The 12,441-nt window shown below is 46.1% G+C and overlaps 1 protein-coding gene across 1 annotated transcript; it reads left to right on the forward strand.

Annotated features, from left to right (window-relative positions):
• The first annotated feature begins 201 nt into the window (after positions 1-201).
• LOC143363937 (uncharacterized) lies at positions 202-1,235 on the forward strand. Its single transcript, XM_076804464.1, has 2 exons — positions 202-842; positions 1,139-1,235. The coding sequence occupies exons 1-2, from the start codon at positions 202-204 to the stop codon at positions 1,233-1,235; spliced, it is 738 nt and encodes a 245-aa protein (XP_076660579.1).
• The last annotated feature ends 11,206 nt before the right edge of the window (positions 1,236-12,441 follow it).

Raw genomic sequence — 12,441 nt, forward strand, 5'->3', positions numbered from 1 at the left:
TTCTACTACTGGCCCGGGATGCTCCGCGAAGGCGCACAATATGTACAGGCCTGCGATACATGCCAGAAGCATAAGGCCTCCCAGCAGACACCAGCCGGTCTTATGCACGCCACCGCCGTCCAGCAACCGTGGGAGATGGTCTCCGCCGACCTCATAGGACCCCTACCGCGATCCAGTTCCGGAAACACCACTCTGCTCGTGATGCAGGACCGATATACAAAGTGGGTGGAGCTCCGACCTCTTCGCAGGGCTACCAGCGGGGCCATCATCCAAGCAGTGCGGGAACTGATCGTTCTGCGACACGGGTGCCCGGCCGTCTTCGTCACCGACAACGGTCGACAATTCGTCGGCAAGGAAATGGAGCAGGCACTCAGGGAGTGGGGAATAACCCACCGACGCACTCCTCCCTACGCCCCACAATGTAACCCGGTGGAACGAGTCAATCGGGTGATCAAGACCATGATCGGCCAATACAGTGGTCAACAGCAGCGAACTTGGGATCGCTACTGTCCGGAAATCGCTTTCGCGTACAACACCGCGCAGCATAGCGTGACCGGGTACTCCCCGGCTTACCTGAACTCCGGCCGCGAATTTATCCCGCCCGGGACCTTCCGTCATCAAACCGGAACACGCACCAGCTCACCGCTCCAGAATCGGATTCAGCGATTACAAGAGGCCCGCGAGCTAGTCACCTGCAACCTCGCCCGTAATTTCCAGCAGCAACAAAGGCACTTTGATCGCCACCGGCGAGCTTGGGTCCCGACTATCGGCTCGCTCGTGCTTCGACGGAACCATGTCCTGTCAAACAAAGCCGCCTTCCGGAACGCCAAGTTGTCCGCACGGTATACCGGCCCATTCACCGTCCAACGCCGGGTCTCACCCGTTATCGTGGACTTACGCGATGCCGCCGGGCGATTAGTTCGGCACATCCACGTGCGCGACCTAAAGCAATATTTTGCCGCCGACCGAAAGGACGTTTTGCCGACACCGTCTCGAGAACCCGCAACCAATTCCAGGAAGATCAAGGGAACCGCTGAGGGGACGAGATCGAGTCCGCGCCTGCGCACCGATATTTCCGATCACTCAACCGACACCAGAGAAGGCCAAGACCAAGGAGCTCTCGGCATTCAACATGCAGCACGCAAACGGAGAGGAACAAAACCGAGCTGCCTTCCTCCACGAGCTCGAGGAGGCTTACACCCGTCACGGCGTCTTCGACCCCGACGAGGCGCTGAACCGGCACCTCCAGCCACCCGGGCCGCGACGAGCGACACGGCCCCGGCCAATCACTCCGGCCGCTCGCCCGCCACGCTGGGGGTACACTCCCACCGAGGGAGCCAGGCGGGTGCACCGACCCCCTCCCCGGGGGGTAGGTCCCCGACGACCGATGATGCCAGGGCCAGCCGTCCGGCGCACGGCTCTTTTGATGAGTCCGCGGCCGCAACCCACGCGGCGGGGTCCGCGGAGGACCGTCACGCAGCCCCGGCCCCCGGGAGGGATCCCAGCGCTGGCCATCACCGTCCGGCCACCCGCTCCACCACGGGTACGGCCACACCGCCGCTCAGAGGCACCCCAGTGCCGCCTGTCGGGCCATCCGGCCCCTCGGGGAACCGCGGAGCCACGACGAGAAGCCACGCGCTTCGAGGCAGTGCCCTTAGCGGCGCTCTCCGCACCACCACCGCCGCCCGTCTCTCCACTGCCCAGAACGCCGCCGCTGACCATACCGGGGCAGGCAGGAGCCGCGCCGCCCCCGGTGCACACACCAACCACGGTCCAGACAGCACCGCCTCCCCCTGCGAGTCGGGAGCCCATCCCGCTAGAAAGCAGCATGGCCAGCCGGACACGCCGGCTGAACTACCTGCCAGACGGCACTCCACTGTGGTGCCCGGTCGGGGTCACCAGGTACCGGGTGACCCACAACGGATGGCGCCGCAGCCTCCGGCTCGATCAACGAACCGGGGAAATCCGCCACGTCGGAGCCCAGCGACCGCATGTAAGGCTCACTACAATAATGTCGCTAGTTTTTCCGTTTGTACCATGTACGCGCCGACTTTCGCGAAACCGAACCGCTCCGCTCTCCGAAGAAAGGGGAGGATGCGACGAAACGGCGAAATCCGCGTTCCGTCGCGAGCTCACACAACGGACCTTAGTGCGAGCCAATCCGCAACCGTCCCGAGCGCGAACCAATCGGAGCACGCCGCCGCTTCGCGAACATTTCGCGAGACGGCGCGCTCCTCGTAGTCCGCGCTTTCTACATAAATACCGGAGCAAACCGCGTTTAGTTCGGAGTTGGCTTGGAGCTGCTCAGCGGGGATCATCCCGAGCTCCTGACCACTCGCAGCCGCGTGTGAACACGCATACTACGGCTTCTTCCGTGTGTGTGTGTGCGAACACGCTGGTGCTAGGTGGGACACGTACTACGGCTTCTTCCGTGTGCGTGCGACACCAGTACCGCGAGGAAGTCTCGAGTGAGCAGACGGACGGGAGCAGTGTCTCCGGGCGCTACTGCTCGTCGCGCGCTCCAGCTCTCTCCCCCCTCCCCGATTCCTTTCCGCCGATCCTGCGAAGTTCGCTCACCGGTCCGCGACCAGGCGTCTCGTCGCATTCGTGACAGTCCTCGTCGGATCGCAGCCGCGTCCGGAGCTCGTCCTGTACGAGCCACGACGCTGGTGACGGCAAGCTCGTTCTCTGGGAACGTCCGGGTGCGAGCGACCCCCACCGCGATCTGATTTGGGGACGACGGGTGCGGCGTCCCGTCGGTCCGGAGTCGGAGTGTATTCGCGGCCACCGTGCGCTCGGCCGCCAGCGAGGAAACACCGGTCCACTAGAATCTCGCCGAGCCGCGGTTGTTCCTACCGACCATCCGTAGATACGGAACCCGAGGAATCCTTCGCACCGCGCCGTACAAAATAGCGAATCCTGCTCGCTCCGCGTTCCCGCCGTAATAGCGAATCCTGCTCGCTCCGCGTTCCCGCCGTAATAGCGAATCCTGCTCGCTCGCGTTCCCGCCGTAACAGCGAATCCTGCTCGCTCCGCGTTACCGCCGTATTAGCGAATCCTGCTCGCTCCGCGTTACCGCCGTATTAACGAATCCTGCTCGCTCCGCGTTCCGCCGTATTTTCCGCGTGTATTAGGTTTAAGATAAGTTAAGTCTAGAGTAACGTGCCGTTTTCTCGTGCTAATTACAGCCAGCCGTCGTACCGGAGCCCGCCAGCCGGGAATCGTCAGCACTACCCGGGGCGAGTCGCCGCCGGCAATAAAACGTATCTTTACTTAAAACAGCCTCCGTTTATTTCACCCGCTGTCCTCTCCGCCGACCCTGGCCGCTGAGCAAATCCAGGAGAGGACAGAACTCCTTCCTTCCACGACTAACGCTCGCGAAGGGAACGCAACCGTTACAAATTAGTTGCTTGGTTAGGTCTTGGTTCTGTGTCTTGGTTATCAGGCGGAGTTGACGAACGGTGTTCTATCTCTGTTCGTTCCTGCGGTCCACATTTCCTTTTCCTTCGTGTTATATCTGGTAGGGGTGAATCTTCCGAGGTGGTAGTTGAGATTTTCCTTTTTTGGGTGCGTACCGGTTCGTCTAGTTTTACTCGTTTGTTTATCCTGTGCAGTTCCGATTCTAATGAGTCTTCTGATGAGGTTGATAAAATTCTTCTTCTGACTGGTTTTTTGATCCAAGACTGCAGGGGTAGGCATGTGTCTGGGGGGTTCCTGGATAGCGCGTCTGCGTTAGCGTTAGCTCTACCTTCCTTATATTGGATATTATAGTCGTATTCTGACAATTTTAATTTCCATTTCCATAATCTGGAAGTTGGATCCTTGATAGAATGTAGCCAGACTAGGGGTGTATGGTCTGTAACGATATTAAAGGTACGGCAGTATAGGTATGGCCGAAAGTGGGATATGCAGTAGACAATTGCTAAGCATTCCTTTTCTATGGTGGAGTACTTTTGCTCGGCTGCATTCAGCAGGCGAGAGGCGTATGCCACGGGGAGGTCTTTTCCAATTGGGCCTTGGCTAAGTACTCCTCCGATAGCGTATCCAGACGCGTCAGTGGTGAGGTTGAATGTTTTTGAGAAGTCTGGAAATTGCAGTATGGGTTTGGTCGTAAGTGCATCCCTTAGGATTTGAAATGATTTCTCCTGGGTATCTTCCCATCTAAAGGTGATATCCTTCTTTAATAAGTCTGTGAGGGGTTTTGTGGTTGCTGAGAAGTTTGGTATAAATTTTCGGTAATATCCGGCCAATCCTAGGAATTGTTTGATGTGTTTCGCATTTTTGGGCTTAGGAAATTTTTTTACTGCTTCGATTTTCTTTGGGTCTGGTTTTAGCCCATCCTCGCTGATTATGTGCCCTAAGTAGGTTACCTCATGACGCAAAAATTCGCATTTGTCTGGCTGTAGTTTTAATTTTGCGGAACGTAATCGATCCATTAGTTTGTTGAATTTTATTTCGTGTTCTTGCAAGGAGCTTGAATATATCACTATATCATCAAGATATACAAACAATTCTGATCCTTGCAGTCCTGCCAGTACGATGTTCATCAAGCGCTGAAATGTGGCTGGGGCGTTCTTTAGGCCAAAAGGCATCCTTTTGAATTGGAAGTGTCCATAAGGGGTTGAGAATGCCGTTTTATGGGCGTCCTCGGGTGTCATTTTGATTTGGTGGAATCCAGAGGCCAGATCGAACGTGGAAAAGTATTTAGCGCTTCCAAGTTGATCTAGAATTTCCGTTATGTTGGGCAAGGGATATGCATCGCCCACGGTTTTTTCGTTCAGATTTCGGTAATCTATTACAAGACGCCATCGCTTGTTTCCCTGAGAATCTGGTTTTTTCGGTACGATACATACTGGTGAATTGTAGGGAGATGTTGACGTTTCGACCACGTCCGTCTCTAGTAACTCTCGTACTTGTCTGTTAATTTCTTCTTTGTGAATCGGGGGGAATCGGTATTGCCAAGTATTTATTGGAATGTCGTTGGTGGTGTGTATTTTGTGTCGTAGCACATCCGTGCCTTCGAGGGTTTCTCCCGGAATGTGGAATCGGTCTTGGTTTTCTTTTATTAATCTCGTAATATTTTCTCTCTCTTCTTTGTTGAGGTGGTCTAGTCTTAATAATTCCAGTATATCTTTAGATCGATTTTGATTGTTTATTGCTGCCACAAGGCAGGATTTGGCACGTTGATTGGTAACCTCCTCGAATGGTTCCAATTTTACCATCGGTACGTCTAGAACGTAGTCTTTTAACGTGGCGTTCGTTACGCGTATGTGTGCTCGTCCCTTATTATTAGTGACCACGGTTTCTCCAAGAAATATTCCCTTTTCCCCCGGTATTCGGGGAATGTAACCCTGTTGCAATTCTGGGTTGATTATATTTACCGTAATGGGGATAGACGTTCTCTTAGGAACTGTTATCTGTCGAGGTTCAAAGAATGGTATATAGGTGGTTCCCCATTTTATGTGTTGCGCAGAGTAATCGACGTTTGCTTGATTCTTTTGTAGAAAGTCGGATCCTAGGAGTCCGCTTTGGTCTATCAATATTCGGTTGCTAACAACATGGAATGTTACTCGATGGCCCGCTATCCTGATTGATGCCGTCCCTAGGGTGGCCAGGACCTCAGCCGAGATTCCTCGAATATTAATCGCGTTACTTGTGTCGATTTTCGTAGATACTGGGACCATTGATTCTTTGATAAGGTTGATTTCTGAGCCTGAATCGATCAAAAGTGAAATTATTCCTTGGACGTCTGGGGAAGTGATCATTATCGTTGGGGTATATTTGGCAGAGTCTAGTCGAACAGTGATAGCCCTTCTAGGTCGATCTCTTCCTGGTTCGTTTCTGATTCTTCGCTGCCTGTTACCCTGTAGTGCTCTGTCTCCGGGGATTTTTCCGGTTGAGGTAGGTTGAGCGATGTCGTTTCTGTTGGTGCGGGTGGAGCAGAGTTTATTTTCCTTATTGCTCGGCGCTCTGTGAGGTTGGCTCCCTTGGGTGCGCCGCTTGTCCCTGGGGAGTACCTCTCGTTTCCCGACTTCCGTTGGGCATAGGGTACTATCTCACCTGATTCCACCTTTGCCTTGAATCTATAACAATCTCTGATCGCGTGTCCCGTCTTTTTGCAGTAATTGCAGGTGACAGGTGGATCGGCTCCCCTAGCTCGGTTATCGGTTCCTGTGGGTTTGTTGTTGAAGTTTCCCTTATTGCCATTATCGTGGGGATTGGTACGGTACGACGAAGGATCGGAACGCCAGCGTGCTCCGGCGTAGTCGTCTTGTCTCCGAAAGCCTTGATATCTGTTGGAGGAGATTTGATATCTCTGCTGTGGCAGAGCCGCTCCTCTGTGGAATGTTCTGACCCGTTCTTCTTCCTGCTGAATTTGCTTCGTGATTTTGATTGCGTTGGCGTATTCCTCTTCTAGGCTGGTGAAGCCTTCCAACTGTAATCTTATATGGACTTCTGATGGTAGACCTTTTAAGAAAGCCTCTGTAACGTCGAAGTCTATGCTGCGTTGCAGCGTTTCTGAGAGTACACCGTGCGTGTCTCGTTCTCCATCCATGATTGCGAGTCGCAGATCCTTTACGCGGCTTATGTAGTCCAAGATATTTTCGTGGGGTTTTTTGAATATGTTCCCTAATTCGCCCTTATATTGGTTGACCGTTTTTTGGGGTCCGAACATGAGTTTTAGTTTCGCGCCGAATTCTTCTATAGTGTCTACGCTTGCGTCTTCGATGGCTATAAATGCATGTGCTCTGAGTTTGTTTGTTAGTAATTTAATCAAGTATGGTTCTTTACTTGGCGGGAGCATGGCTTTGGCTCTCTCGCAGGCCTTTAGGAATTGAAATAAGGAAGGTTTATAACCATCGAACACGGATACTGTTTCTAACGCGTCTTTGATTTGGATGGGGTTCTCTAGTGGGTCTGTCGAGATGTGCGTCGGTTTTCCGGGAGTCGTCTGTTCGGGTTTCGTCAGTATCGGTTGCGGTCGGTTAATTATTGAATGTAGTGCGTCCTGCACATGCGCTATTTGCTGGTTCAGTTCCCTGAATTTAGTACCGAGATCGGATATGAAGGCGTTGCTCTCTTGGGATTTTTTGATCTGTTCTACGGCCATTTTTAATAGCTCTGATTCAGAACCTTTAATTTCTGCTCCGCTATTAGTCGGGCTTGCCATTCTGATTCAGTTGGAAAGAACTATTTTTCCAATCCTCAATCCTGCGCTCTATCCCACCGCTGTCACCAAATTTGTTACGTCCCAGATGGGGCTGTTTATAATTTTCCGGGGATAAGGCGCAGTTTTGAACCTACCTGCGTTCACCGGCTTTGGTTCGGGAGATTGAGGGCTGGTTAAATAAATTGTACTTTAATTTTTATATAAAAACGGGAAATGTCCGGTTTATTTAGAGTCTAGTTCTGAATCAGCTCATACATGGGTGAATCCTTATAGCACATACGCTAGAGCACTTATAACAAATCGCTTAATAAAACGTTTAATTTACCGAGTCGCTAGTAGACGCTCGCAGGTCGTGGTTGTGGGGTTTTTGGGCGCTCGCTGGTTGTGGGCGTTGAAGGGGCGCTCGCTGATTGTGGGCGTTGAAGGGGCGCTCGCTGATTGTGGCCGCTGGACGCTGGGGCACACGCGGACACTTTACGCAAGGGTTTTCGAATTTCGGTGACACTGTTTTACTGCCGGCACGACGCGTGTATGATATAAGGGCCTGTCGACGGAACTGCACAGTAGCACTGGTTTTGAACAGAGTGAATCCTAATTGAAGAGCTGGTTTCCTTTTTACAATGTGGGCGGTCCTTTGTTTTCTTGAAGTGCTGATTTAGCGTTTCTGCTTCCCGATCTTCTTGATGTTTCTTGCTTCGTCAGCTGTGTGTTGCCAAGATGAAGTCGTCGTCTTTTCTTATGGTTTGGCGTAATTTGATATCTTCCTTTTTTTTTGCGTCTAATTTGTAATCTGGTCTTCATCTGCGTGTCTTGCAGGAAGATCAGTCGGCGTATCTCTAACCGCGTCGGGTTGTCACGTATATTTTGATCTTATTAATTTTCCCGTGTGATAGTACTACTGGTCCTTGTTTAGGCGTTTATCGGCGAACCGTGCGAACCGCCGGACGTGACAAATGTTTCAGACAAAATTGACTTGTTTTTTCCGGTAGAATCTAAATATGTAACATTTTATAGGGGGTTCCATTTAAAATTATAAAGGTATCTCCCCACCCCCGTTAAAAGGGAAGGGAGGCCACTTCACGTTTATGTAGTCAGAAAGGCCCTTCAGTTCCATGCAATTTAAGACTAAGAACTTTAAAATCGATGGCATAGTTTTTGAGATATTGAGCTGTTCAGAGTTATGTGGGCCACCCTGTATATCTATATATCTATACTCCCACTCAAAAATTAATTCGTTAACAATTAGCGCAAGAGAGAACACTTCATTTATTTAATATTGCTTTAATATTGGGTGATACATAAATGGTCCAACATTTGTTGCACTGGATTGGGGAAAACCCAGAAAAACCCAATCAGACCACTATACTGACGATTACAGATGAAAATTAAAAAAAATTTTAAACATATTTGGAAATTGTAGTTTTACATGAATTTAATTTTAATAGTTTTGTTTCCCCCCTTTTTTTTATTCATGTTCCAGTAGTTCCATCTGCTTGCGGATGTACAAAAACCGAACTTTCGGTGATGGTTTTGTGAATGAGTCAGCTAACTGTTTATCTGTGGGAATATATTTAAGTGTTATTACCTTTTGTTCCACTTTTTCACGTGTAAAATGATATTTTACATCTATATGTTTTGTTCGTTTATAATCTGTTGGATTACTTGCGATAGCAATACAACCATTATTATCTTCGAAGATAATTATCGGCTCTTTAATATTTATCTCTATGCTCTTCAAAAGAGATGTAAGCCAACAAGCTTCTTTAGTTGCTTTATATAATGCCATGTATTCGGCTTCTGTCGAGGAAGTTGCAACTGAATTTTGCCTTTTCGTATTCCAACAGATTGTATTACAGTCAAACATTTTAAAGATATAGCCAGTTGTACTTTTCCGGTCTATTTCGTTACCTGCCCAATCAGAATCTACATAACCATTTAATAAACTTTCATAATTATCATTTTGTTTGTAAACTAAACGAAGTTTTAACGATCCTTTTATATATTTTAAAATTTTCTTTAAGTTTTGCCATAGCTCTCTGTTATTTTTATTTTGATATCTGCTGAGCAGATTTACTGCAAAGCATAAATCAGGCCGTGTGCATAGCATAGCATACATTAAACAGCCTATAACATTTCTGCATGGTGCATCGTAATACTCGTCAGCATTCAGAGCATTTAAATCTACTTTCGGAGGCAAAGGAGTATCTAAACTTTTACAATCAATCATATTGTATTTACGCAAAATATTTTCTAAATAGACATTTTGATCTAATGAGATTGTATTTTCTTTTCGTATGACGTTTATTCCCAAGAATAACTTTATTTCGTTCATATCTGTCATAGAAAATTGTTTCTTTAAGTATTCTTTGAAATTTTGCATCGTATTTCTATCATACGTTACTATCAGAACATCATCTACATACAAGAGTACATAGATATTCTTATAAATATGATTGTTATTTAAAAAATATGGACAGCGATCTGATAAGGAGTTTTGGAAACCATGCTTTTTCAGTGTAACTTCGAAAAGTTCAAACCAGCATCTTGCAGACTGTTTCAGACCGTATAATGCTTTATTTAATTTACATACATGTCCTTCAGGCGCTGAAATCCCATCCGGCACACGAATGTAAATCTCCTCTTTCAATAAACCGTTTAAAAATGCGGTTTTTACGTCCATCTGATGGACCAATAAATTATGTTGATTTGCAAACGCAATGATCATTCTAAAGGTTGTTATTCGTGCAACTGGTGCAAAGGTTTCATTATAGTCTTGTAGATATTGTTGACTAAAACCTTTTGCAACAAGTCTAGCTTTATATATACATGAATTTCCATTTTTATCCATTTTTATATTAAACACCCATTTGCAATCAACTATGTTTTTATTATTAGGACGTGGAATCAAAGTCCTTGTGTTATTTTGTGACAACGATCTAAGTTCATTATTCATAGCTTTCTCCCACTCGCATTTATCACTACGATGTTTTATCTCATTATACGAGCTAGGAATGTCAGAAGTTGTCGACAGTGCACAAATATGATAATCATATTCCTCATTATAATTTATTTGAGATTTATTCTTTATTCTTGTACTTCGTCGCAACTCACCTTCATGAGAATCATTACGAGCTTCGATCTTTTTACTAGAATCGTTTGCTTCGCTTTCTTGATTCTCACTGATTTTTATTTCATCAGTTTTAGAACGTTCCGTTTGAAGGTTGTTGTCTTCAAAGTCATTATTTCTGTGTACAGAAGTTGGTCTCGAGTTTTTAAAATTAATCTCGTCAACAACCACATCACGTGCTATAATAAATTGATTTGTTTCCACGTTTAATACTTTGTATCCATTCTTTCCATAGCCAACTAAAATCCCTTTAATAGACTTTTTATCGAATTTACTTTGTCTATTTTTGTCGTGAATATACACGGTGCTACCGAAAACTTTCAAACGATTTAATTTTGGTTTTCTATTGTGCCAAAGTTCAAAAGGAGTTTTGTTTTCTATAATGGCTTTACTTGGGGTTATATTAACTAGATAATTAGCCGTTAGAATAGCTTCACCCCAAAATTCCTTTTTGAGTTCAGCTCCGTGAATCATAGCGCGAGCTTTTTCTAACAGTGTTCTATTCATTCGCTCCGCTATGGAATTTTGCTGTGGCGTGTATGGAATTGTTAAATTATATTGGATACCCTTTTGTACACAAAATGCTTTGAATTCATTTGACAAATACTCATTCCCATTATCACAATTTAAATTTGCGATTTTTAAATTAAAGTGGGTTTCACTTTTAGCGACAAAGTCTTGAAACATTTTAAATACGTCAGACTTATATGTAATGAGATAAACTGTCGTATAGTGGGTAAACTCATCGATAAATGTAACAAAATAATTTTTATTGTCAATAGTCGGAGGCTTAATTGGACCGCATACATCAGAGTGTATGATGAACAAAGGTCTCGTAATATGACTCCTGTCCCTTTCCTTTGAGAAAGGCAGTCGTGCTTGTTTTCCTAATACACAAGCTTCACACAAATCTTTTGTAGGACTTATTGACTCAATTAAATTTTTGTCTTCAAATAAATTATGCTGCTTCATTTTGATGAACTTAGATTGTTCGATGTGACCTAGACGTTCGTGCCACAATTTATATGCGTTTAAAGTTACGATGTTATTTGCATATGCTTTGTTACACATATTTTTATTTATGGTGAAATTTACGCATATTAAATTATTTATTGACTTACCGGTTAGGATAGTCTTACCACCCTTTTTTACCATGACGCCTCCAGATTCGCCAAAAATGATTGTCATCCCTCTGTGCTGGATTCGGCGCACCGACAAAAGGTTGGTCGTCGCTTCTGGTGCATACAGCACATTCTCTAGGACACCCGTTGCACCAAGATTTGTTGTCACATCGATGGTCCCGATCTTTGTTGCGCTGATAGCTTCTCCCTTCTTTGCAACAGATATTTTTATTGGCTTGTCCAATGTAGACAGTGTCTTAAACACCTCGATGTCTTTGACCACATGATCCGTTGCTCCCGAATCGATTATAAAACTGATTTTTTTCGGATCATTAATCTGTTCGTCATCAGCTTGATCTACAGTCATAAATGCAAATCGTTCACCCTCATTCTGCATTTGAACTGTATGCAGTGATCGTTGATGATGTTCCGTTGCAGCTTGATTTCTTTTGAAGAAATAGCAATCCTTCTTTTCGTGATTGCGTCTCCCACAATGATCGCACTGCATTTTATTGTTTTTATTAATTTTTTTATTTTTGAAGCCGTAGTTTTGCTTCTTTTTAAAATTTAATTTAAATCCTCTACTTTTCTTATTCTTCTTCTCACTATTTATAATTGTCTCTGTTTGCAGAACTTTCGCACTCGTTTCACTTTGTTCATTTTGCAATTTCACTTCATAATCAAGTAATTTTATTTTCACAAACCCGAGTGTCAGGTCTTCGTCCGCATGAGTCTGAATCGCGGTTACAAGTGCATCGTATGAATTCGGTAATGTAAGTAAAAGTCTTGCGATTTTGCTCATTTCACTTAATGTTGCCCCTGCTGCTTCTAATTCAACTACCATTTCGTCAAAACAGATCAGGTGTTTTGACAGCGGTGTAGTTTCCTTAAATTTGAATGTTAGAAGTTTCTTCTCAATCGCCAATTGAGTCGCCAGTCTTTTTCGGTTATAAATCGAATCCAGTTTATGTATGACTTGTTTTGCCGTATCATCAGCTTCTGTTGAAAAACTGAACATTGAA

The sequence above is a fragment of the Halictus rubicundus genome, unplaced genomic scaffold (assembly GCF_050948215.1).
Source record: "Halictus rubicundus isolate RS-2024b unplaced genomic scaffold, iyHalRubi1_principal scaffold0177, whole genome shotgun sequence".
In the NCBI taxonomy this organism is placed as follows: Eukaryota; Metazoa; Arthropoda; class Insecta; order Hymenoptera; family Halictidae; genus Halictus; species Halictus rubicundus.

What these genes read in the sequence shown, in the direction of transcription:
- LOC143363937 (XM_076804464.1), top strand. Translation starts at nt 202, where the DNA reads ATGCAGGACCGATATACAAAGTGGGTGGAGCTCCGACCTCTTCGCAGG. An exon ending in AACGCCAAGTTGTCCGCACG is followed by an intron (nt 843 to 1,138) that starts GTATACCGGCCC and finishes TTCAACATGCAG; the next exon opens with CACGCAAACGGAGAGGAACA.